The following is a 25,788-nucleotide window of genomic DNA, read 5'->3' as shown; positions in this document are numbered from 1 at the left end:
AACTGTTGATATATTTGGGTACAAACTTGCCATAGTAGTTGACTAACCCTACAAAGGATTTTACTTCTGTTACATTCTTAGGTTCTGGAGCCTCTACAATAGCTTTTATTTTGGCTTCCGAGGTGTGCAGTCCGGTTTTGTCAATTGTAAAATCCCAGGAACTCTATTTTCAGAAGCAAAGAATTTACACTTGTCTTGTTTTACTGTAAAACCGACCCTTCGAAGTCGTTCACAAACTTCTCTTAGTCTACTAAAATGAGTCTCATCATTTGGACGGAAATGGATGATATCGTCCAAAAAAACACTTCACACCTTGTAAGCCTTTGTAGAGTTTGCTCTATTACTTTTTTCAAAATTCCTACTGCACTAGCTATTCCATAAGGAAGTCTTTTATAGGCAAACAACCCCTTGTGAGTTGAAATTGTACATAATTTCTGTGAAAAAACTCATCTAGTCTCAATTGCATATATGCTTGACTCAAATCAATTTTTGCTGAACAATTCACCCTTTTGCATTTCTGCGAAAAGATCCTCTACTCTAGGTATTGGATAACGATCTATCTCTAGCTGAGAATTTAAATAACGAAAGTCGCCACAAAATTCTAATGCTGCTGCCATTCTTTCTTTGGTACTGGAACTATAGGAGATCCATACTCTGAAACTACTTACAGGCATCAAAACATTAGCGTTTACTAGACGCTCTAAACTCTTGCTCTACCTTAGCTTTTTAATGTGAAAGGCAATGGTCTAGGACTAGTATATTTGGGGTTTACTATTTTCCTTCAGCACCAGTCTGATAGGATCACGATTACACTGACCTAACTCTTTAGAGAACACTTCTGGATACTCTGAAACTAACTTCTTTACTAAGTTATTATATTTTACATCATTGTCATTTTAGCTACAAATAACTACTTCTTTATTCTTGAAAGAAATTACAACCCCTAACTCCTTGATCCAATCTCTTCCCATGAGTGGATGTGCACCATTTTTAATTACAAATAAACTCAGGACTTTATTTTGACTTTCATACTTAACATTTACTTCTAATCTACCTATTGGAAGTATGGGTACATTAGTGTAAGAACTAAGCTTTACATCAGTAGGTAACAAGTTAAGGAACTTTAGATTCTCGTGATAAAAGGATTCACTGATTACGCTTACAGAAAGCACCTGTGTCAATTTCAAAAGATACTACTTTATTTTCAACAGTTACTTTAGTTTTCAAGGGATCAACTCTACTAGAGACTGTGGCTAATTCAAACAAATTACCAATACACTCTACTACATCTGTTTCATCGTCATTATTGTCTAGTACACTTTTGACAAAATGATTTTTACCCTTATTGAAATTACCCTTATTGCTGTAATGAGAATAATTGTTGCCGGACTTACCCCTAGCCTGGGATCGGCATACCTTCTTTAAATGATTTGTTTTGCCGCATTTATGGCAAACACAACCGTAATATTTACACTGCTTACTGAAGTGACCTACGGTGCCACAACAGTTACACTTCACTACACTAGTGCTGCTGGACCGATGTGCGTGTGTGGTACTCGGCGTGGCTTGGTGACGCGAAGCGTTGTCTCTCCCGCTCGGCGCTGACTCAGGTCTGTTGTAGTGACGCTTAGCCGATGACGTTGCTAGCCGATGGACGCTGCGAACGGAGCTGGTGTCATGGCCGCCTGACGCCAACGATGCCGCGCTTTTCTCTGCCATCTCGATCTGCGATGTCAGTTGAACCGCCTTGTCGAAGGTCAAATTAAGCTTCTGACAAAAGTCTTTGTTTTAGTAGATTCTGAACGGATTCCACAAATAAGACGATCTCTCAAATAGTCATTTAGACTAGCACCGAACTCACAGTATTTAGATAAGTTTTTTAATTGAGCAATGTACTGAGCTACACTTTCACCGTCATGTTGGTTACGTAAACTGAACTTATATCTTTCACTTATAAAAGATGGAGTCGGATATAAATGGTCCTTAATTAGCTTCACTAAAATCATCGTACGATTTTGTAGAAGGCTTATCGGGTGTACACAAATCCCTTAATAGCTTGAACGTTTTTACTCCTACCACTGTCAGCAAGGTACTCACTTTCTTAGAACGATCGATATCATTACAACTTAAAAATAGTTCAAACCTCTCTATGTACGAGTCCCACGTTTCTTCATTGGAGTCGAACTCACCCACGCTACCAATAATTCCCGTCATTTTCCTTGGTGCAATGTCACTGAATAACGAACTAATATCGAATTCGTAACATTCACTTCCCTTCCTCCTAGGCTGAAACACTCACTTTGTTTACTGACGCCATTGAGATGCATGCGGTCGCTAACCCAATCGACGCTTACACGGTGCAGATCGCAATTGTAACAATAACTGCCGAACTGACCACTAAACACTCCGATTTTCTCGTCGCCACTTTGTGCTATCTTGTACTACTTAACGGGACTGGGTGAATGAAACGACCTTTTTATGGATACAATAACGGCCGCGGGCGTAACGCTGACCGGAGCATCGAGGTGAAGGAGATGACTGAGGTATTTGCGGCGGGGGTGGCAGGTTAAGGAGGGGGAGCGTCATCCCTTGGCCAATAGGATTTATTCTACGATCACTTTTACCAACATATTACATACACCACAATAATATACCACAGATATCACAGGGTTTTATAAAGTAGTCGTACCAGTAACTTTAAGGGATTATGTACTTAAAGAGCTTCATTCTAGTCATTTTAGGTATTGTGAAAATGAAATCGGTAGCACGCAGCTACAATCTGGTGGAACGGTATTGATGAACAGATCACAAATATGGCTAAACAGTTGTTCTTCCTGTCTCCGGGAACGGAACAACCCGTCAAAGAGTCAATTACATGTTTGGCACTATCCTTCCGCTCCCTGGGAACGTATTCATGTGGACTACCTAGGACCTTTTAAAAATAAAATGTATTTAATCGTCATTGATGCTCACTCAAAATGGTTAGAAGTAGGCGAAGTTAGTTCAACTTCCGCTAAAACTAGCTATAAGTTTTCTAAGAGAGCTATTTAGTCGCTTTGGTCTACCTTTTAATTTACATTCTGACAATGGACCACCCTTTAACCTTCATCGGAGTTCAAACAGTTCATGGAAATGAACGGTATAAAACATACTTTCAGTCCTGTGTATCATCCAAAAAAGTAATGGCCCAAGCAGTAAACAGCGTGAAATTTGCTAAAGACAAATTAAAGCGAGCATTTCATGACAATGCGTAGCCTTGAGTAGGATATTATTTGACTACCATAACTCTGTACATAGTACTACCAATGAAACACCAAGCAAGTTAATGTTTGGCAGGAAACTGCGCACCCTGGTTGGATCTATTGAGACCAAACATTACCCAGTTTGTAAATAAGAAACAAGAGGAGAGCAAAAAACTAGTTTTAATAAAAATATTACTAGGGTAGTTTATCCAGGTCAAACTGTATTAATGCGAGATTACAGGTCAAACAACAAATGGTTGCAAGGTATTTTAAATAAACAAATCAGTCCTGTTATGTATGAAATAGAGTTAAATTCTGGCATTGTAACGAAACGTCACATAGATCAACTGATCGGTCCTGAGTGACAGTTCGCTAGACAGAGACTCGAGTGCAGTGTAGCAGAAAACTGTACCGAGAAACGTGACAACCCCTACTTCCGCAAGCGCAGACGTAGACTTGGCAGCGCCGCAATACCAATCGCAGTGTAACTCTCCCCCTGCACATGACGTAAATTGATCGCCAGTTGGCATGGCAACCACTACGGCGAGTGGTGGAAGGTCATTCTCTTCCCCCTCTACCCGCACCGTACTACACCCGTATCAGCGCGCGTAAAATCAGCTGTTCTTGACAGCACCTGTCAAAGTCGGATGCGACGCTATCCTGAGCGCACTAGAAAACCTGTAAATAAACTTGACTTATAATAAAGATGTACTTATTTCAGTAATGGTTGTGTATTATGTTATATTATGTGTTTTTCTTTTTATTATATTGTGGTTTTATCAAGCGTTTATTTGAATTTAAACTTGTTTAGTGTTTACTTTTTGTCAACTTGTTGTTAATTATAGAATCATGTCAGATCAGTACTTTATCAATTATTACTTTAAGTATCAAGAGGAAGCATTCAAAGTATTGAAGGACAATTAATTTTTAAATTTGATTTGTTTTGTAATTTCTGAATTTAATAGGGAGGAAATTGTTATACATGAATATTCTTTGTATCATTATCTAGTAAGTTTAGATATATTTGCAACATGTGCACCTCACCCCATATGACGTAATGTGTCGGGCTGTTTTAAAATCGTATGATTTTGAATAAACGGCATTGGCTACTCGAGATCACCTGACCCCCCTCTCCTTTGGTCACTGCCTCGTCCGAGCATTCCTTGAGCCGGTAGTCAGTCAACTCCCAGTCTCGCTTGCCACACCACCCCTCGTGTGGCCGTGTTTTAAGAAATGTAAAAGTGTTCTTTATTTCGATTCACCCGCCCCCCGGCATAAGTACTGTTATTTAGAACAAACATAACATTATTTAACTTAAATACAAAATTTAAAAATTGAAACAAATTTGCCTAAAATGAAACTTTGTTTTTTTTTATGAAAAGTTTGTATAAAGTGCAGTTTTTTTCCCTCACAGTTTTTTATATAAAATTAAATTACAAGTCTTGTCTTTAACCATTAAACAACTTTAGTATGGTACTCTTCGAAGCACGTGTCTGGGTGTAGAGAGGGATTTTCCCGCACAAGTTTTGCAGTTATATTTACAAGGCTCCGATATATTTATAGGTTGATGTCGTATCATAAGTTTCCACAAAAATAAATTATACTACAATATAAACGAGATGACTACGTCGTAGCAACAGCAGGCAGCACAAGGGATGTGCGGTGCCGACCGACCGACTGAGACTAAGCAGTGAGTGTGCGTGAGGGGATGTCTGCGGCTCTGACGGTGACACACAAACAATAGACCGCACGCCATTTTCTCTACGCTTTAGTTCCTTTGACCTCGACACGGCACCAGTATCCCAGCAAGCCTTATTTTGACATCAACTTGTATTGTCACATTCGCGTTTACAAATTTTTAACTCCATTTAAATAAAATTAAACAATTAATGTGCATTTGCGTCCATTGACGTCTGTGGCTGTTATAACATATTCAGCCATGACGTCCATAGACGTTAGTGGCTCACCAAAGGTTAATTCATGGAAATATGTATTTTTGTTACAGATTTACATTAACCCATACAATTTTGGAAGGGATAAAAATTGGAGAAAGTTTCTTGGTTTGGAAAGAGGAAGGTAAGATTTACTTACATAAGTTAAATAATTTAAAGTTTAACCATTGCTTTAGTCTAAAACATTGTAGTGCACTGAATTGTGCAACTGATGAGATAGTGTTCAGTGTATCTCTTCATCTGGATTACTTTTGAATTTGTAACAGTGTTTCATCTAAGATGCTGCACTAAATGGAAGTTAAAATGGAACTAAAGTCAATATTCAATTGAATCAACACTTCCCATCATAACTGTTATGTGTAATAAATAGATAATTAATAATAGTTTAACCCCATTAACAACTGAAATAACATAATATGCCTCATTGTATGGACCTTTATATGAGTTAGAGACAAAAAGTTAATTTACATGTATTGAACAAAGTTAAAACTTACAAATCTATTTTCACTCAGAATTCTCTCCTTCTGCAACAACACACTTGCCCCAATGTTCATACAGCTGTTCAAAACACTTTTGGAAATCATTTTGTGAAAGTCTTTAATTGTTTTCGTTGCCAATTCCTTGAGAGCCGCAGCATCTGCAAATTGTTTTCCCTTCAACAATGTTTTCAACTGCGGGAACAGGAAGAAATCGGCTGGCACCAGGACAGGCAAGTAGGTGGATGTTCTAGCGTGGTAACACTGTTCTTCACTAGATAATTATGTGCCAACAAAGACTGATGTGCAGGGCGTTGTCATGAAGCAAAATATAATTCAATGCATGTACAAATGAAGAAGGATGCTGTGGACACTACCATGTGGTAAATTTACCTCAAATGCAATTCATCAATTGTTACTCTCCTGTTAGATCATATAGCTTGCAATGTTTTCTTCAATGGTTGCAGTTGAATGTAGTCTTCTTTAAAGCTTATACAATCTTCACGGAAGTGTTTGTGCCATTCATAGAGTTGACTCATCAACACTTTATCTCTGTAAGCATGAATTAACAATTCAAGAGTGCCACTAGGTAACTTTTGACGCAAAGCACATAATTTAATGTTTGGTTGCTGTTCACTAATCTCCATTTAAAAAAATTGAGAATATTAACTTGCAGACACAAAACAACACTCTCCACAAGTAAACAATTGCAACTGAGCGATACCATCACTACAGATATTCTATATCCAGAAGTAGTACCAACTGCTGGTTATATATTTTCATCAATTCCGGGAACTGTTTGTCTCTACCTCGTATAATCTTAGTGTGTAATAAAACAACACAATTGATAAGGTAGTAGTGGCAATTGTAGCAGTCTTTTTTTAGTGTTTCTTATAATAGTGAATACTGGTAATAAACTTGTTTGTTCAGTATTATTGTTTTATTGAGAGTATGGACATATTTATTACAATGGTACTAGATAGTGTGCATTTATAAACAAGTATATTTTTATTACGAAATTGTAAGAAAAAGATATATTGCTGAAATATTAATTTTGAAAAACGATTGTAATACTTGTTTTTGTGTGCAAACTTTCACACTGAAGATAATAGTGCCAAAATTGAAAAAATTGTATGTTGAATACAACTTTACGTACAGGTGTTTCACCAATTGTAGGTGAAAGTTTATTATTTGATACTGTACAGTTTTGGTGTACAGCAAAAAATGTTGCTCACACAAATTTTTTGACTAACTCCTCAAAGTTTAAATCTTGAATAATCAGTTTTAAATCAGTGTACAAGTTAAGAATAACAGTAATAATACTCAATCAAAAACACAAGAAACGATAGTGACAAGCCGATGATGTGTAAAACAAACACAGGATGTAGTTTTGTCAAAGTCAACTGCTCTGGTTGATTGAACACTTTGACGTCTTTTTCTACAAGAAGTTCCTTCCTACTGAAGTTCTTGCTAGTGAGCTTACGTCCCCAATAGGCCCACAGACCGTGGTCAATAAATCGCTGAGTTGTTCTCATGAACAATTCGTAGAAAGGGAAGTGCTTCCTGAATGCAAATGATGTGTAAGCTTCTCTTGTCGATTCACGCATTACTCTGAACTCCCTCAGGTCTTGCTTTTCGTCCAACCCGTCGATCTCTAGTGCGACCCAGTCCCCCCATCGCTGAGCAACAAATGTTATTTTGTAATCGCTGCTGATGTGATCTTCGATGTCTTGCGGTTCTATTTTTCTGTACTTGTTTTCAAATTGGAGATGCCAGGGGTTCTGAAAAATATTTGAGTGTAAAGTTTGGTTTATTTTATAGAACTAAAATGTTGCTATTAAAGCAGCCAGCACAAAAATAATTCAATAATATTTGAGGTGGTTTTTTGGTGTTGTCATATTGCTGCTGACCATATTAAGACAGATCAATAATTCTTCATTCACGTAAAATAGTGAATGGTGAGGGGTGTAGAGGAGGGATTCAAAAGCAACAGCCGCTAATTAGACTATTTTGGTGCCAGCTGCTCTAGTAACAATTACTTTTGTCGTGCAAAATAAAATAAAAACATTTAAATTATTTTTCAAAGTAATTAGTTAGCTGTAAACTTGCATTATTATAAAAATATTTAGAAATTCAGTTAGCTCAATTATTTAAGGCACTAATTATATTGATATTAAAACAATTTTATTTATGTATTTAACAATAGTTTTTGTATGATGCAATGATATATAATTAATAATCATTATATGCATATTAAAAACTTATTCATATAACAAGGCAATAGCAGCTCTACTGAATAGTTACTAAACTTAAATATAGTAAAAACCTAAAATAAACTTAAATATAATAGGTTTGTAATTTGTGTTTCTTGCTGTATAAAATAATTTGTTAGATATTTTTCATGGGTTTACTTAATATTTTCTCCAACTAATTGTAAGTTTTATTTTATTTTTTTAAAGACTTTGATACTATACTAGATGTGTGAAAAATAAACTGCTTCTAACAGTATTTTATTTTATTTTAATACAAGAAAATTACTAGCACAAATAAACATTAAAAAGATAATAATGATTTATATGATTATATGATTTTCAATCAGTATGCATTTGTTCATTCTAAAATATGTCAGTTTGGAAATAATTTCTCTCATTATTGTAATTATTCAGTTTTTTTATATGATTATACCAATAAATTCTCCCGTGCATTTATTTTTCTCCCGTAGTGTCATGTATTTTCTCAATAAAAACTCATATGTAACAATACTTGTTTCGTGTGAAAGAACCAAAATATTTAAATTATCACTTTAACTGCTACACTGCCCTGATTGGGTCGGCACAGTTTTTGTTTAGAACAAGCCGCCAAACCTGAGCAGGTTGGTGAAAACCATATGATATTTTTGATGTTTTTGTTTTATAGCATCTCCATAGATTATATCTTAAGATTCACATCTTAAGACTAAACACAGACAAGTTAATATTGAGTTTAAAGTTATTTCTAAGCTTATATGCTTATATGCTGTTTAAAAGTGTAAATTTTCACTGTCCTATCGGGTTGGAAATTTTGTTTAGTAGATTTAATTTTGTGCAATAAGAAAACTTGTTTTGAATTATTAATGTACTGTAGCATAATCATGTATAGATTTGTTTGTAGCACATTTTTTGTATATTTCATATTAATATAATGAAATTAGGGATTTTAATAGGTAGATGATAAAAATAAAATTTTGAAAGAATCAGGGCATTACATTCCATTAACAGTATACTACAATAGGTACTACTTAAAATTAAGCCTGGCTCTGATGGGGAACATACTTTTATCTAACAATATTTTTCCTAGGTGTTCTTTCTTCTTTAAAAATCCTATTCAAACGAGATAAAAGGGAATTGATTTTTAAAGACTCCCCTGGTGTTGAATATTGGGTTATTGTTAAATCTTCATTTTTTTATAGGACAGTTATTGTATAAAATACTTTTAGACCAAAAGCCATAGAAATTTGAGGAAGATGAACTAGGCCCATCCACTACTAAAGTCCAGTGAACATTTTCATTTCATTATAGTTAGTGAGCTGCCATTTGTGTAAGCTATTGCTATGTCTCAAACTTGCACTAGAAATGTCCTGACGTGCATTTCTCATTGTTTGAAGGACCATACAATTCAGGAATAAATTTAGTAATACGGAATATCTGGGAAAACATATATGGTGGCAGTTAACGTGTTACATTTCAAGCCAGTTGGTTAGAAGTACAATTCAAAAAAATAATCATCATTAATCCATAAAACTATTAAAGAAATTATTTAAGAAAACCTTTTTTATATTAAGGCATTAGTAGCTTTACTCAATAGGTACTAAACATAAGTACAGTAATTAAACTTGTGAAAAAATTCCTAGGAGCATATCTCCTCAGCCCCAAGGACATTAGAGAACAGGAGCCTTCGAATCTGATTGGCTTCTGTAAAAGCCTCAGATTTCAAGGGCATAAACATAAATAAGGGAGGCGCAAAGGTACTCTTAGGATTAAGTGCGAAGACAACCGTCTCTTTCCTAGAAAAAAAACTAAAAGTACAAAGTAATTTATACTTTTTAATTTTATATTCGAATCAAATTATTATATAATGTTATAATGTATACAATTGTAATTTGAAAGATATCATACAAATTATTTATATGTTTATTTTAATACTATACTTATAATGTATTTATCGAACATTTGTATTCTCCCTATTTCCCCCTTCGTTTCCTTCATTATACCCTTCTGAAAAAAAGTTGTCACTTCAAAAGTATGTATACTAGGAAAATTTACAAACATTTTCGTCGTCATAATATGGTTAAATTTGACATTTAAAAGAGTGTGTCTCCTCAACTTACGTCCATGTTAAAGTAGAACTTGGAGAGGTTAGTTCGACGTGGGAGATATGCAGGTTGGGTCCAGTAGTAGCCTCCCTCCACCAGCTGCTGCAGGGTGTCTACTCTCGGGGAGTAGAGGGGGAAGAGTGAGACGAGTCACAATAGAGCTGTTTAGAGCCGTCGTGAACAATAGCGTGAACAGGAACCAGCATATAATAATCAGTCTCAGCTGATAAGTAGAAGTGTGCTGGTACGACGTTGAGATTGTCAATATCCCAAATATTATCAGAGCACTGTCTATCAGACCTGAAGGAAAATAACCATCTGAAGTATGTACTAACGATTAGTATTTCAATATCTCTTTGGCATCCTAGAAGGGATTTTTTTATTCTTTTATTTTTTATTACACAAGTATGTAAATTGTCAATATATGAATTAGTATGCATTTTTGGAGTTTTAGAGGACAACTTTTGATGATTTATTAGACTATTATGACTAAGCAAATAAAAATCTTATTTGTGGCAAGTACCATACTTCCACCCCTTTTAATTATGTGTTCCACAATAATGTCACATTTTTGTTTTATAATAGATCTGTTTTATATTTTTAGGAAACATTTAAAAATTACATAGTGTTACTCAGTCATGTCAATCTGAGTAAAAATAAAATTTGTAGGAATATGTGCTGTCTGGTAGCATTTTTATTTTTTTGTTGGTATTTATTGGATTATTTATTACATGATTCAACAAATTTGTAGCAATATACTCTCCATTTTATACTTGGTGTTAGTCAAAGCTAGTTACTAAATAATTTAGTATAATCTAATTACAACAAAATATACATAATTTTGCAACGTTAAAATCATGTTATATTATTTATTTATTTTTGTTCATTTAATACGCTTTGAAACTCTGAAGGCTCAGCATTTTCCCAACATAACATCATAATTTACTGTCAACTTGTGCAAATAGTAAAAAAGCATGATTTGGGAAGATACTATTCGAGTGTAAGGTGAAGGAGTCTAATGGAATCTCCCATATTTTGTGTACATCAACGCTATTGTGTTGGTTGTTGCAGCAGTGGAAGTTTGGTTATTTTATATTAACTTTGTTTTGTTTTTTGGGGTGAATATTTTACTACCTGTATTCTGTACAATCGACAGACAACATAAATTTTCCAACTAAAGCACTTTTTCTGGCACTTTTGATATTATTAGTTACACTAGAGATAAACAGGATTATTCCGAACATTTGGCCACTGATTATGTTGTATTACTGAACTATGGGAAATATCCGGAAAAAATCCTGTTTCCTTCACAATCCTTCCACTGTCAAAAACAAACTTCAAACCAAGGACAAGAAATAACTCATCCAATTGAGGCATGGCAAACGTAAGTGTTTGAACTGCCATCTGTGGATTGAGAGGTTCAGGCAGTAAATGTTTGAACGGTAATAATCAAAGTTACGTGGCGCAGCCCTAGCGTCAGCCCTCAGAACTAACTGAAGTTATCATCTGGACCTCAGCACACCTTGTCCGTATGAATCATTTATCTCCTGTGTAACTAGTACAACCAAAGATAGTGCTAATAACTTACTTGGTCTACTCTCAGCCTGGGTAGATAGACTACTACGTCCTGCCCAAAATACAAAACTAACTGTCACAAAAGTTACAGAAGTTGTCATCTGGACCTCAGCACACCTTGTCCGTATGAATCATTTATCTCCTGTGTAACTAGTACAACCAAAGCTAGTGCTAATAACTTACTTGGTCTACTCTCAGCCTGGGTAGATAGACTACTACGTCCTGCCCAAAATACAAAACTAACTGTCACAAAAGTTACAGAAGTTGTCATCTGGACCTCAGTACACCTTGTCCGTATGAATCATTTATCTCCTGTGTAACTAGTACAACCAAAGCTAGTGCTAATAACTTACTTGGTCTACTCTCAGCCTGGGTAGATAGACTACTACGTCCTGCCCAAAATACAAAACTAACTGTCACAAAAGTTACAGAAGTTGTCATCTGGACCTCAGCACACCTTGTCCGTATGAATCATTTATCTCCTGTGTAACTAGTACAACCAAAGCTAGTGCTAATAACTTACTTGGTCTACTCTCAGCCTGGGTAGATAGACTACTACGTCCTGCCCAAAATACAAAACTAACTGTCACAAAAGTTACAGAAGTTGTCATCTGGACCTCAGCACACCTTGTCCGTATGAATCATTTATCTCCTGTGTAACTAGTACAACCAAAGCTAGTGCTAATAACTTACTTGGTCTACTCTCAGCCTGGGTAGATAGACTACTACGTCCTGCCCAAAATACAAAACTAACTGTCACAAAAGTTACAGAAGTTGTCATCTGGACCTCAGCACACCTTGTCCGTATGAATCATTTATCTCCTGTGTAACTAGTACAACCAAAGCTAGTGCTAATAACTTACTTGGTCTACTCTCAGCCTGGGTAGATAGACTACTGCGTCCTGCCCAAAATACAAAACTAACTGTCACAAAAGTTACAGAAGTTGTCATCTGGACCTCAGCACACCTTGTCCGTATGAATCATTTATCTCCTGTGTAACTAATACAACCAAAGCTAGTGCTAATAACTTACTTGGTCTACTCTCAGCCTGGGTAGATAGACTACTGCGTCCTGCCCAAAATACAAAACTAACTGTCACAAAAGTTACAGAAGTTGTCATCTGGACCTCAGCACACCTTGTCCGTATGAATCATTTATCTCCTGTGTAACTAGTACAACCAAAGCTAGTGCTAATAACTTACTTGGTCTACTCTCAGCCTGGATAGATAGACTACTACGTCCTGCCCAAAATACAAAACTAACTGTCACAAAAGTTACAGAAGTTGTCATCTGGACCTCAGCACACCTTGTCCGTATGAATCATTTATCTCCTGTGTAACTAGTACAACCAAAGCTAGTGCTAATAACTTACTTGGTCTACTCTCAGCCTGGGTAGATAGACTACTGCGTCCTGCCCAAAATACAAAACTAACTGTCACAAAAGTTACAGAAGTTGTCATCTGGACCTCAGCACACCTTGTCCGTATGAATCATTTATCTCCTGTGTAACTAGTACAACCAAAGCTAGTGCTAATAACTTACTTGGTCTACTCTCAGCCTGGGTAGATAGACTACTACGTCCTGCCCAAAATACAAAACTAACTGTCACAAAAGTTACAGAAGTTGTAAGCCAGACATCAGCTTTGAAGATTCCAACCAGGCTATGCCATCGTTCTCTCAGTTGGTAGGGCCGCCGGGCGATGAAAGTCACATAAATCTGAAATACCATTTAACTTTCATAAAATGGAAATACAATTGACAATTCCTTTTAATATTCTTTATGACTCTAAGAATTACAGAGAGTTTTTTGTTTTCAGTATCACGAAAAAAAAAAACTAATGTTTTTATACATCTTTAAAAATTGACATTCCGTAGATATGTAGTGCTGTAGCTGATAGTAGTTACATTTTAAAATGGGTATTGGTTTTGGGATCTTAGAATCATAATATGTGAAATACGAAGATTCTGGAAATTCTGTCTTGAGGGTGATTACTTCATATTCACAAGTAAATTTAAAAGCAAAGCAGAACGTTTTTGACTGACTTGATAACTGATTAACTCTATCAATGTTAAAGACAGAGATTATTTGAAGAGATTTAAAGCTTGATTAAAAAAAAGATCAAAGATTGTTGAATGTTTCATATTGGCACAAGAATATCTTTGAGAAAAAAAATCATTTAGGCTGGACAAAGATTTTACCTCACATTCATATTTATAAAAATTAAAATGTTCAAAGAAGTTTCGTTCAACATACAATTTTTCAGATGTTAACTTTATTTTTGCTCTAAAGAAAATGGCCTTGATGTATACTGCTGATACTTGCCCTATTCAGTGGAGGGCCGAAGTCTAAGATATCAAACGATAGACTTGTCTGCCAGATGTTGCAGAACGCTATATCGGCCAGACTTTCTCGCAGGGGTTGTAAGATGCCTCCCACTATGGTCCCATTGTCCAACCTCATGCCCCACCCCCCTGGGTCAGGCAGATCTATCACCCTCCATGTGAAGTTCAAATACGTTGACATCTCCTTGAAAAGATTCATTTCCACCCCATCGTATTCAACTGAAAATAATAATTAATGACAATAGTTAATGACATAGTTTAAATTATTCAGAAGTTAGGAGTACGCCACATTATACCACATGTCATTAGGCTAGATTTGTTACTAAGTCACTTTTTAAAATGTTATATGAATTTACTCAGTTAGAGTGATCACAAATTTATTTATTGTGTTTATTTTCGTTGTCATCATGGTTACCTATAATATTAATGTAAAACTTTTGTAACGCTCAGCAAAATCCCATTAACCCTCCGAGTGGTGAAAGACGCTGCAGCGTCTATTAAATCTCGTTCACGAGTGGCAAAGACGCTCTAGCGTCTATTAACGCAAGCCTCTATTGTTCCAGTATTTCCGATGTTATGCCGTGACATAAACGCTATATATTAGGTATGGTTAGAAAGACCAGATTCTAAACTTTAATTTGATATAGTATTTAGATATGCCGGTACTAATGGAACTCTTACAAACGGTTCATCCACCTACTGTACTACCTCCTGGACCAAGTGTAGGTCTTCTTCACGGGATTGCTTATTTACCAGACTTTGTGCAGTGTGTGTACACACCAAAAAAGGGGGTAAAAGTCACTTCTGGTGCCCAACTTGTAATTTTGGGGTTCATAGGGAGTGTTTCCCTTACCTGGAACATTATTGGAAGCCTCTCAAACCAGGAAGAATGATGAGGAATGAGGTTGGCTCTGATACAGACTAAAATGCAGTAAAAAACGTGTACATAAAAGTTTTGATCAGCAAATAGTGCGTTGTTTTTAGGAATAATACATATAACGGATACATATTTTTGTTCAGAATTAAATTTTAAACAAAATGGCTATTTTGGATTTGTGTTAAAAAATTAAGTTTAGGAACATTTACTCAGCCTAATATAAAACAAAAAAATTTGAATTTTTATTTTTGGAATTCAACCCATTGGTTTTTACACCAATCCAAGGTAAGTGTTTTCATATTATTACCATTCTACTCTGTGTGTTATGAAGTTTAAATCGATGTATGATATGTCATACTTATATAATATATAGGATTTTATATAAATTTCCTTTTGCGAACATACAAAATCAGTAAAAATGTCCCGCCACTTGGAGAAAAAAGTACCGCCACTCGGAGGGTTAAGTGATATGAACCATAAATGTTGCTTGTATAGGAACTTCATGCAAAATTTTGTCCACAGCGTATTTTATTCGTTCGATATTGTGCAGACAGATAGAAATAAAGCTTTTACAGCCCCTCGAGTGATAGGCTTCACTAATTTAAAAATCTAGTGAAACGTATGCACACAGTCTTAATTGCTCAAAATAATTTATTCTGTTAAAATGCACACTTAAAACACATAGACTTGAATCGACTTTTACTTCTGGCAACTGTAAAACCTGCTTTGTTGCATAGTAATAAAATAATTTTCAAGACTAATTCCTTTTCATTAACAATGTAATTTAACTGATTTTTGTTAAAACAAAAGTCTCACTGTTATAACGAGTCAAATAAGTATTTTGGGCTCAAGAGCTAACAGTACTGATGACCATCTTGATTATGGTCCCATAAGAATAATTAAACTTCAAGCAATTTTACACCCTCATTTTTAGTTGTAGAATGATGGGGGGGGGTGTCTCATTTAAAAGATATAACTAATACATACCATTTTTATTGGTTACGTATACAAAAAACTTTTTTAAACTTTTTTGTACTTCATCATTGAACTATTTTGAAATAAATAAATACATATTAAACGTATATATAGAACAAGATAAACTAAGAAGTGTATGGATTCATATTATTAATATCTTTAAAATAAGATATCTCACATAATTATTTGAAAAATAAGGGTGTAAAAGTGTCGGAAGTTTAACGTTGTTAATTAAATAAAAAAAAAATTGAATATGTTTTATTACAATGAAGATAATCATATTGTAGGCTTAATACGTATTACTAGAAATGCACTTAAATTTGGAAAAACCTAAAAGAACAATAATGTGTTAGTAAGGTTTGACTTACCTGAATTATTCTCATCTACAATTGAAAATGGAGGAAAGTGAAATGTAGCAACATTTATCAATTTTTCTTGAATGTTGGAGGTGGAGAATTCAGTGTTTGTATGACATATATTTTTATGATTTTTAGAAATAGAAGAATTGGTTGAAGTAACGTGTGATGATTTCTCAATTACTCTTTTGTCTTCCAAAGAAATAAACACAACATTGACATGTTGCTGCAGCTCAGAAATGCAACTGTCCACTTTAGTCGAGTTTGTCTTAAAATATAATTGTACTAGAATAGTAGTCAACAGTTGTTTTGGAAGTTTCATATGGTTTTCTAAAAGAATTTCACAGACATCAGTTTCAGGGATATCAAAAGTAATCAAACAGGTAACATCATTCGGAATGGATTTTAAACTATTGTAGGTGGATGTCATCTTATTTTGTTCCCCGCACTTTTTTAATACCGAGTCTAATAATTCGTATGACTCTGTGGAATCCCAGATAAAAGCAGAATGCGAGGGTTCCAGTAGTGGGAGAAGTGTTGCTTCTAAACATTCTTGTATTCTGTTCTCGATGGACAAGTTTACTCCTAAGAAATGAAGTTCTTTTGGTAAAATAATGATTAAAAAAATACACTTAGTTGTAAAGGTCATGGTTGTTTTGAAGCAATAGTATTAAATGCATGTTACAAAAACTAAAATGACCGGTGGACCTTTAAACTATCTCGGTGTGACAGTTGGTACAGGTAAATTGTAAATACACTGAAATAATTTCCATCCATCTTTTATCAGCCTGATTACGATAGCTATCAGTAAACAAGAGTGTGATGTAGATAGTCACAGTCATGTATTTGTTTTCCCATTGGTCTCTTATTAGAGGTTATATTCTGTTACTGTTAACATGCTATCTGTCTATAAATCAGCAAACCAAACTGTTTAAATTGTTGTTACTAGCGGGTTGGTTACAAGGTGGAGTATTTTATGTTTATTTAATTATTTATTACTGTTGCATTTGTTGTGTTATTGTTATACAACCAATTACAATAGTGGTGAGTAAACATCAAGTAGTGTTGCATGTATGATGTAATTTTTACTGTGTTATTGTACATAGATAAAAATATTTGTTGTCTTGAACATTGTGTAAAACAATTTCAAAAAGGTCAATTTAAATTAATAACTAATTCTAATTAAAGCCCAGGTTAATTATTTTATTTGTTTCTTTTGATAACTAATAAATAATTAGAATATGGCCCAAATTTTCTTACTTTACATAATTCATATTATAGAGTATAGTTTGGGTCTTTGTATAGTTTCATTAGTAGTTATCTACAAAATTATAATTAAATATTTTTTTAAAGAATTCTTGTGGAAATATGGTTTGTAAAACATAATTGACTTGTTCTCTAACAAAGTTTTACACCTAATCTATGTTTGTATCAGGTGCTAGGTTTTGAATATCTGAAAAACCACTAAGAAGTAAAAATTAATTACAAGTTTTAATTAAATCAACCGATTACAAACATTTTTTAACCTTTTTGTGAAAGTGCGCTGAATGTCATTCAGTATGAGGACAAACCCGAGTGTGCATTTAGGTCTTAACAAACCACTGGAGAGTATATCACTCAAAACTGTTAAACGTAAAATAAATTACAATAATACAAATTGACGAATGATAGCACTGCCCTAAATAACTAGGAACTAGGATTGTATTTAACAAAACTTGGCTACATGTCACAATACATCAGTAAAACAGTATTAGTTGTAGTGTTAGCCTACAATAGCTATCGGATCAAATGCTGTGCTTAATCGTTTAGTTATCCTTTGGTGCATTTATCAAAAATATAAAATATGTTACTAACCAAAAATAAGAACTAGAAAATAAATATTTTTTATTATTCTGAAGACAATTTGTCACAATTTTTAATGTCATCTGATTGTACTCAGGATGGTTACAAATATATTTATTGCGCAAATTTATTTTTGCCATCATCGTTGTCCATAAGAACAATGTAAAAATGGTTGAATTTTATTTTCATCTTTAATTTTGATTGTTTGACCTCAAAATCAATAGTTCTTCCTTGGACCAAGATAGACCTACGGGTATGTACCGAGTTTTAAATCTCCAAGGGCTTGTCTATCAATGGTTATCACATAGATGCACACATAGACGGACAGACAACAACACGGTTTTAAGAAGGACTTTTTGAGTTTTTGATAAATGATACGTTTTGTAGTTAGTAACACATTGAATTACAAGTTATGAACAACAAAAATGTAATATACTTGGAACTTGACTTACGGAACCAATGTTTCCATTGGATTATTTACCAGCAAGGCAAGGTAAATATATTCTTATTCCTGCTTTCATAGAGAGTACAATCTCTTATATTTCATGCCAAATTTGGCTTAACCGTTTTGTTTCTTAGGTAATATTTTGGATGCTTTCAGGATTGAAAGGAGATTGAAAATAGGTATTTCTGTTGAATGAAAATTTGGAAAACACTTGATTAGACAACACTGAGTGCTATGAATGACACAATACTTATGTAGTCAAACTCGGAAAGAGTTTTACAACAGACATAACAGACAACCAGACATTTTTATTGTACTAAAATAGTTTATATTGTTTACTTGTAGGGTTGCAATGGCTTTTGGTCATGTATTGATCTAACAAATATTTTATTTTTTGATATACTAGACATACTAATGACAATATAATAATTTGGCTGCAAACAGATATTTTACTGCTTTTCGCAGATCGTGGTGGCATCTGTTACTTCCGTCCAGACACAAGCCTGAGGGCGACGGCCTCACATGGGACTCTGTGTTCTCGGTGACTGAAGAAGTCTCGGTGGATCACAGCAAAGTCAGCTGAACTATCTCCAGTGTATTTATAGGGAGACTGGCGCTACCTCACACATTCCACTGCCTCCCATTCTCCTTTTGATGCTGGTGTGGTCTCATCGTGGAAAAGTTTTTCAGTACAAAATTTACGGTCCTCTCATATTTTATCTTAAAAGACAATGACATAAAATAGGTTACTATTTATACACAAAAAGCTTTTGTTGACTGACTATCCATTGCTGTACTGAGTTGCCCAAAATCATCTTTAATCAACTTGTACTAACTGCAACGACAATTTTGGCCTTACAGACAGTTTTGTTCACTTTTAATTTTGTAGATTAATTCTTCCTCCATATATCCAGTTATCTCCTTTTTGGCTGTCCTTGCAGACTCCTGTTTACCAACAAGATACCGTATTGAAATGGCTGTTTTTGGTATCCTTTTACAATCCATTTGTGGTTATGGCCAAGAAGTAAGACCGTCCAATTTTCACCACTAGTCATCAGAGGTTTAGGAGTTTTATTTAATTTAAAAGGGTTTTCATTTTAAAATTTCCTCACTATGTATAAACATTAAAATGGAAAATATGAGATACAGTTAGTGGATAATACACAATAGCAGTAGGTCTATATGTATAACAGATTATACCAAGACATTTGTTCCTGATGAGTATAGAGAGTATAAGTAATTTGCAACACTCTGTAATGCAAGGATTGTCTGGAGAGTGAGTTGCTTTAACAAATAAAAATATACATGTCACTTTTACAGCTCTATTATCATACACATTTGAAAGAGCAACTCTTGAACTATTTTTTAACATGTATAACATTTTAAGTTTATGGATCAGTTCATTTTAGAGATATTGTGCGAACAGACAGACAAACAGAAACAAAACTTTCTTAACTCTTTGAGTCATAGGCTTTGCTAACGAAGCCAGTAAGTAAAATATAATTACTATTTTCACATTGTATTTCAACTCATTTCCTTGAATTAAGTTCAGTGTGGTGATGACTCTTTGAAACTATCCAAGCGCTACGAGTTATAGGTTTTGCTAACAAAGCCAGTAAGTAAAATATAATTACTATTTTCACATTGTATTTCAACCCATTTCTCTGAATTAAAGTTCATTATGGTGGTGACTCTTTGAAACTATCCAAGCGCTACGAGTTATAGGTTTTGCTAACAAAGCCAGTAAGTAAAATATAATTACTATTTTCACATTGTATTTCAACTCATTTCCTTGAATTAAGTTCAGTATGGTGATGACTCTTTGAAACTATCCAAGCGCTACGAGTTATAGGTTTTGCTAATGAAGCCAGTAAGTAAAATATAATTACTATTTTCACATTGTATTTCAACTCATTTCCTTGAATTAAGTTCATTACTGGTGGTGACTCTTTGTAACAATAAATCCAATCCAATATTAAGAATGGATTTGTTATGGGCCGAATTCATCTGTAATATTCACTCTGGTAGTATTGTTGTACAGTAATTTATTGTTATTTAAGTAAGTGTTAAAATACATCTTCACAGATTTTAACAATTATCACCAGAAAGATAATTTAGATATTATTTCTTGATCAGATTTATGGAAAGGTAAATTAAAAAGACTTGTACACTCCAAATATTTTTGAGGCACTCTATTCGTGAAGAAACCTATCAGTAAAGAGCTGGCATTCTTTTGGCCATCTTTATTTTAACTTCATATGATCAATGTTAAATCTCAAACATTCGCAAATTGTTCTTAATGATTAAAACTGAAGATCATTTCTCTTATCTATAAGATTGACTCTGATACAGATAGTATCCAGTTGTAGTGGTGAAAAGAATCAGGTCTGATTGGATCCTATTTTGTTATTGATACAGATTAAATTTCATTGTCTACAGCAACCTTGGCAACCTGTTGCACAGTAATCATATTCATTGGGTTTCAAAATTAGAATTATCTCTGAGAAGAACGTAGTCAGGAGAAAAATTTTGGGGGGTCTAGACAGCTGATATTTTCCAGCAGTGGACAGAGAGTAAGGCCCCATTTTGTTCCTTAAAAGGTTCTTGACCCATTTCTTTGTTGAGAACGATCTTTCAGCAGTACAAGTCAGTAATACTGAATTATTTAAATAGTAATAACCGTTTAGTAAAAAAGTAATTGACAAAATTGAAAATTTGGGGAGGGTCCGGACCCCTTGGACCCCCTCACTGGCTACGTCCTTTATCTCTGAGTATTATAAAATTCCAAACATGTCCTAATTGTAATTGGTTGGATAATACATACTACTAACGCTGTGCTGCTAATGACAAACTGTTGGAAATTAGATGTAATTCCTCATCTTAATTGAAATGCAGGCATTTTAACGTTGAACATTACAACATTTTACATCATTAATTTCTGTTATACCAATTTGCAATTCCGGTTTCTCGTCACAGAGATGTTCTTGGAATTCTTGCACATTTCACTGGCATACTTATTTATTAAACACAGTCACTTTCTGGCAGTAGTTTAACATATTCTTTTATCCTTCATCAGCAAAATGGAACTTTCAAAAATTTATTGTCACTCCGTCAAACTGTTTTTAAGTCAACAAAGCATTGTTGTGAAACATAAAACATTCCTGCTTCATTATTAAAGAAGGTAGAAAGCCATTCCCATTTTATTCTAGTCATATTACTTATTATATAAAAATCTGTGATATATTTAATTATTAAATTTTACAATTTTACAAAAGTACTTTATAAAAAGATTTTGTGAAATGGTGTTGTAGAAATAAACTGTACCACTATTCTTCTTTTGTATTATTATTAATAAAAGTTTTACAGTTAATTATGTTGGTCTGATTATTTTGTTTTCCATAAAAAAGTCACAGTTGCAATATTAATTCAAATTATCCACAAGAGAATAGGTTGTACTGCGTGGCTCAAGTGATCAAGGGCTGGAAATTGACTACATAATGTCTTAGGCGAGTGAAAGTAAATTTTATATGGCTGAAACTGTGCTGTATATTCTGATTTGGTTAGATACATGAAAATGGGTCCTTGAAATATACCTCAATGATTATTAACTATGTAACACGAGAGTTTCTTTGAACTGTAACACTGCCTGCTGTGGGAATTTTGTTTGCTTGTGAATGTAGAATACATTTTTGAACATAGGTATACAGTAAAATACATTACAAAATAAAATAAACCTTTATTTATCTGAAAATTTAATTTAATAATATTTACTGCTCTACTGAAACAACTAAACCTACATTTATTTACAACAACTTAGAAAACTAAAACAATTATTGAGTGTTCTCGCTATTTACTGCCAAAATATAAACATACGGTCCAGTTTGTATTTTTTCACAAAAATATTCACAATCCTATACGTTTATGTATTTTAACAATCTTGCTTGTCAATATTCCTGTAAAACTCCTACAAGGCTAGACCCATCTGATAACCTGTGAATCTTTTTGAGCATATATGATGCTCTAGACCAGAGGTTCTCAACCTTTCAAGGCTTTGTGCCTCCCATAGTACACTGACATTTGGTCACGCCTCATCTCTACCATTATAACCGTATGTGGTCAACACAAGTAGTAAAATGTCTATTTGTAGGTTTGAGAATAGATTAGATGTGCACATTTTAGAATTAAATATTTGATACATATTTCACAAACGTTTAATATAACCTCAAATGTCTTTTTGTACCTACAGTCTTAATCTACTCTTACATTAAGTTTTTTAATTCATAAATGAAACATGGGGCAAAAAAATTTTAATGAAAAGTAGTTAATGATCCAATTATATCAGTCACTTTGTTACTTAGTGATAAGGTTGGCAATATTTGTTTTTTACATTTTTTTAAACATCTGGGTGTAACTGTGACAAAGCATATCATAGGTAACTTTCGACATCCAGTCTTGCTTGATGTTTTGAATTTAAATAAGCTAATGTTGAAAATCCAGACTCACAGAGGTATGTGGATGAAAATGCATTAACAATTTTGCAGCTTCCAAAGCAACTTGTGAGTAAACAGGAAGATTGCTCAACCAAAATTCTGCAACACCCATGTTTTGAAATTCCTCCAGCACTTGAGAATCACATTTTATGTTGATTGCCTGCTCCTGAATGAGGTCAAGGAGTACATCTACATTGATTTTAGATGGATCTCCTGTCAATTTAAATTGTCAGCTCTGTGTCCTAACATCTGGAAAATACTATCCAATAAAACTTTCAGTTAACCAAATGCCTTGGATACAAGGTCTTTAAATTCATTGATTAATTGAAGTGGTAGATGTGTCTCCAACGGCTTTCTCGGTTTCCATTCCATTACTTCCAGTTAGTAGGGTTTCAAACATCTAAGCCACATATCATTACTCAAAACAACATTCCAAATAACGCAGTTAGGTAAATAAATAGCAACACTTTTTGTTAATGAAAGTGAATCTATATTTAATATAATCACCAATATATAGTTTTTTATATTGCAGTGATTTGGCCATTTTTAGGCTTACTACAACAACATATACCTTATCTGTCTCACTCTTTATGTTAGTGCTTGAATAAATTGTAGTATACTAATAAAACTATGCAAGTGTCAAGAATGACGCAATTAAGAAACTGACATGTAAGGATTACAAGAATCGCTTGCAAGTCGTATTCCCCAACACTTTCGTATTATTCTAATACGCTGATACCTCTCTTCTAAAATATTCTAATCCTCCCCAGGGGGGCGTGTCCCATCAGGTTGAGAACCGCTACTCTAGACAACCACTCTTCTAAAAAATATAGTGTGACAATAAATCTATGACTGTTAAAAACAAGTTTCTTCTAATTGGACATCCTAATGACAAGAAGACTTGTCACAAACAGGAAGAAATCCCATGATTATAGACTAAAACAATAGAAAGGAAACAAGTGGTATATACATTGAACAAACTGAAAACAAAATCAAGGCCATTTGGAACGCCATCATTCGTGAGAAACGTGGAGGCTGACAATAATTCTACAATAAAAGTAAATGACAAATAAAATCAAATCAAATTCTTTATTGCCTTTATACAAGTTTCACAAGCATGGCATCGTCAAATTAGAACAGGAACAAGAATAAAAAATTCAACTTAATACTAAAAAAATATTAAGAACATTTCACAAATATAATATCGACTGTAGGGCATGAGTTATTACTAAAGGAAAGAATTACTGACCTTGAGGATATAGCAAATTGTTTCAATGAATATTTTGTAAACATACCTGAATAAACCCTAAATTAGATAGTATAGAGACATGCCACAATCAATAACAGAAAACTTAGTAAACAGGAAATATTTTTCATTTTTTACTTCAAACATAACTGATGATTTTTTCCTCAAGCCATAAATCATTGAAAAGCATTAATCACTTCTTCATGTATATACTGTAGAACACACATTTTTATCTTCAACTGATTTTATTTTGTTACAAAACTACTTGAAATTTCTGTTTGAAACATGTGTAATTTATCACAGAGAAAATGAAATGTAAATAAAAAATATTTTTTATTTTTTTGCCTTTTGAAGCTACCTTACACTGCTACACGACTTCGAAGTAGAAAAAAGACCCCAAGCAAAAACCCATTGCACTACTAACAAATTAAGGTAGCTAGTGCCCCAGAAGCAAGTAGAACAGAGTACTATGTATTATTAATTGGAAAGTATGTGTACTATGGTATATCTCCAAACAGGCGATGCCTTGGAGGTTTTCTTTGTTTCTCCTAAATGTGTTTTAACTCTTAATCTATCAGGAAATATTTGTGTGAGTGTGTACGGTATGGATGTGTATGGATAGTTTAAAACTGTAGCAGATAATGACATTACTTAGTGAAAATTGTATGTAGCAAGTATCAGGTCAAGCCCGTGCATCCGAGACTCTCAATAGTGTTTACTTATGTTTAATATTATGTAGTAATATATTGTTAACATTACTGTTGGTAATGCTGGTGTAAATGTGGTGACTTATTTTGGAGAAATAAAGTTTCTTTCTTTCTTTCTTTTTTCTCTCAGGGTAGCTCATCTAAAGGCAATCTTTATATTATATCTTACTTGGTAATTCGGAAAAGAGCAATCAGAAAATGGCAGTTTGGGTCCAATACGGAACTACTATCTTTGGAAGTAAAGTACTTCATGCAGGAGGAAAGGTGTTCAACTGGCTATCAGATCATTTGAAAGTTGGAAACCTTATGATTATATAGAAGGTGCTGTGAGATGGTCGCAAGACAAAGCTTTCTATATGTTAAATAATTTTTCATCACATCTTAAATTCCTCTACTCTTTTATGACCTAAAACTAGCAAAATACCTTTTTAAATTCTTAGACAGAAGATAAAATTATTTAGAGCTTTCATGTCTTGCTTATTTAATCCCTTATCGTGATATAGGTGTGGCAATTAACATGAGTGAACCTACTTTAGCATACAAGTAACATGTCTGTGTTTAAAAATTTCAATAACAGCTAATTACATACTGCCTAACAGCTGTAACTTGATAAACTAGAGATCCTTCCAGTATTTACTTGAACTAAAAGAAATCAACAATCGTGATGTTTTATTGTTACTCAAATGGCTATTATAACTATAGCTATAACTAAAGCATATAATGAGTACTCATATTGTACAATATGTTTAGTGTGTTTTAGTCATGGTGATTGTCTTTGAAATAACCTGGCAGAGAGTAGTTACAACCCAGCTAAGTAGTTAAATCATGGCACTTACGGAGTTAATGTCAGTCAGTACACACTTGCAGAGGGTTAAGGTTAGGTTTCAATGCATCGGAGCCAGTGGCGTAT

The 25,788-nt window shown here is 34.0% G+C and overlaps 2 protein-coding genes across 6 annotated transcripts in view; one reads left to right on the top strand and one right to left on the bottom strand.

The window, feature by feature from the left end:
* The window catches only part of LOC124352951 (palmitoyltransferase ZDHHC16B-like), a 40,607-nt gene extending 18,801 nt beyond the window's left edge, over positions 1–21,806 (top strand). For all 4 annotated transcript variants that reach the window (XM_046802695.1, XM_046802694.1, XM_046802693.1 and 1 more), the window contains 2 exons: positions 5,248–5,318; positions 18,901–21,806. In XM_046802695.1, the coding sequence (XP_046658651.1) occupies positions 5,248–5,318; positions 18,901–19,018 (189 nt within the window). In that variant the 3' untranslated portion in view covers positions 19,019–21,806. The remainder of the gene's footprint in view (positions 1–5,247; positions 5,319–18,900) is intronic.
* Positions 5,178–11,696, bottom strand: LOC124352952. Of its 2 annotated transcripts, XM_046802697.1 has the most exons (3): positions 11,610–11,696; positions 10,037–10,321; positions 5,178–7,451 (listed from the first exon to the last, which is right to left on the bottom strand). In XM_046802697.1, exons 2-3 carry the CDS (start codon positions 10,040–10,042, stop codon positions 6,972–6,974), a joined length of 486 nt encoding a protein of 161 aa, XP_046658653.1. In that variant the 5' UTR covers positions 10,043–10,321; positions 11,610–11,696; the 3' UTR covers positions 5,178–6,971. The 2 variants fall into 2 exon arrangements, with proteins under 2 accessions (XP_046658653.1, XP_046658652.1); XM_046802696.1 differs by lacking the exon at positions 11,610–11,696 and having other exon boundaries at positions 10,037–10,552.
* Positions 21,807–25,788: the final 3,982 nt, after the last annotated feature.

This window comes from Homalodisca vitripennis, chromosome 1, assembly GCF_021130785.1.
Source record: "Homalodisca vitripennis isolate AUS2020 chromosome 1, UT_GWSS_2.1, whole genome shotgun sequence".
Lineage (NCBI taxonomy): Eukaryota > Metazoa > Arthropoda > Insecta > Hemiptera > Cicadellidae > Homalodisca > Homalodisca vitripennis.
Note: the sequence above shows the minus strand (reverse complement) of the source record. Positions and strands in the feature narration are given on the sequence as shown.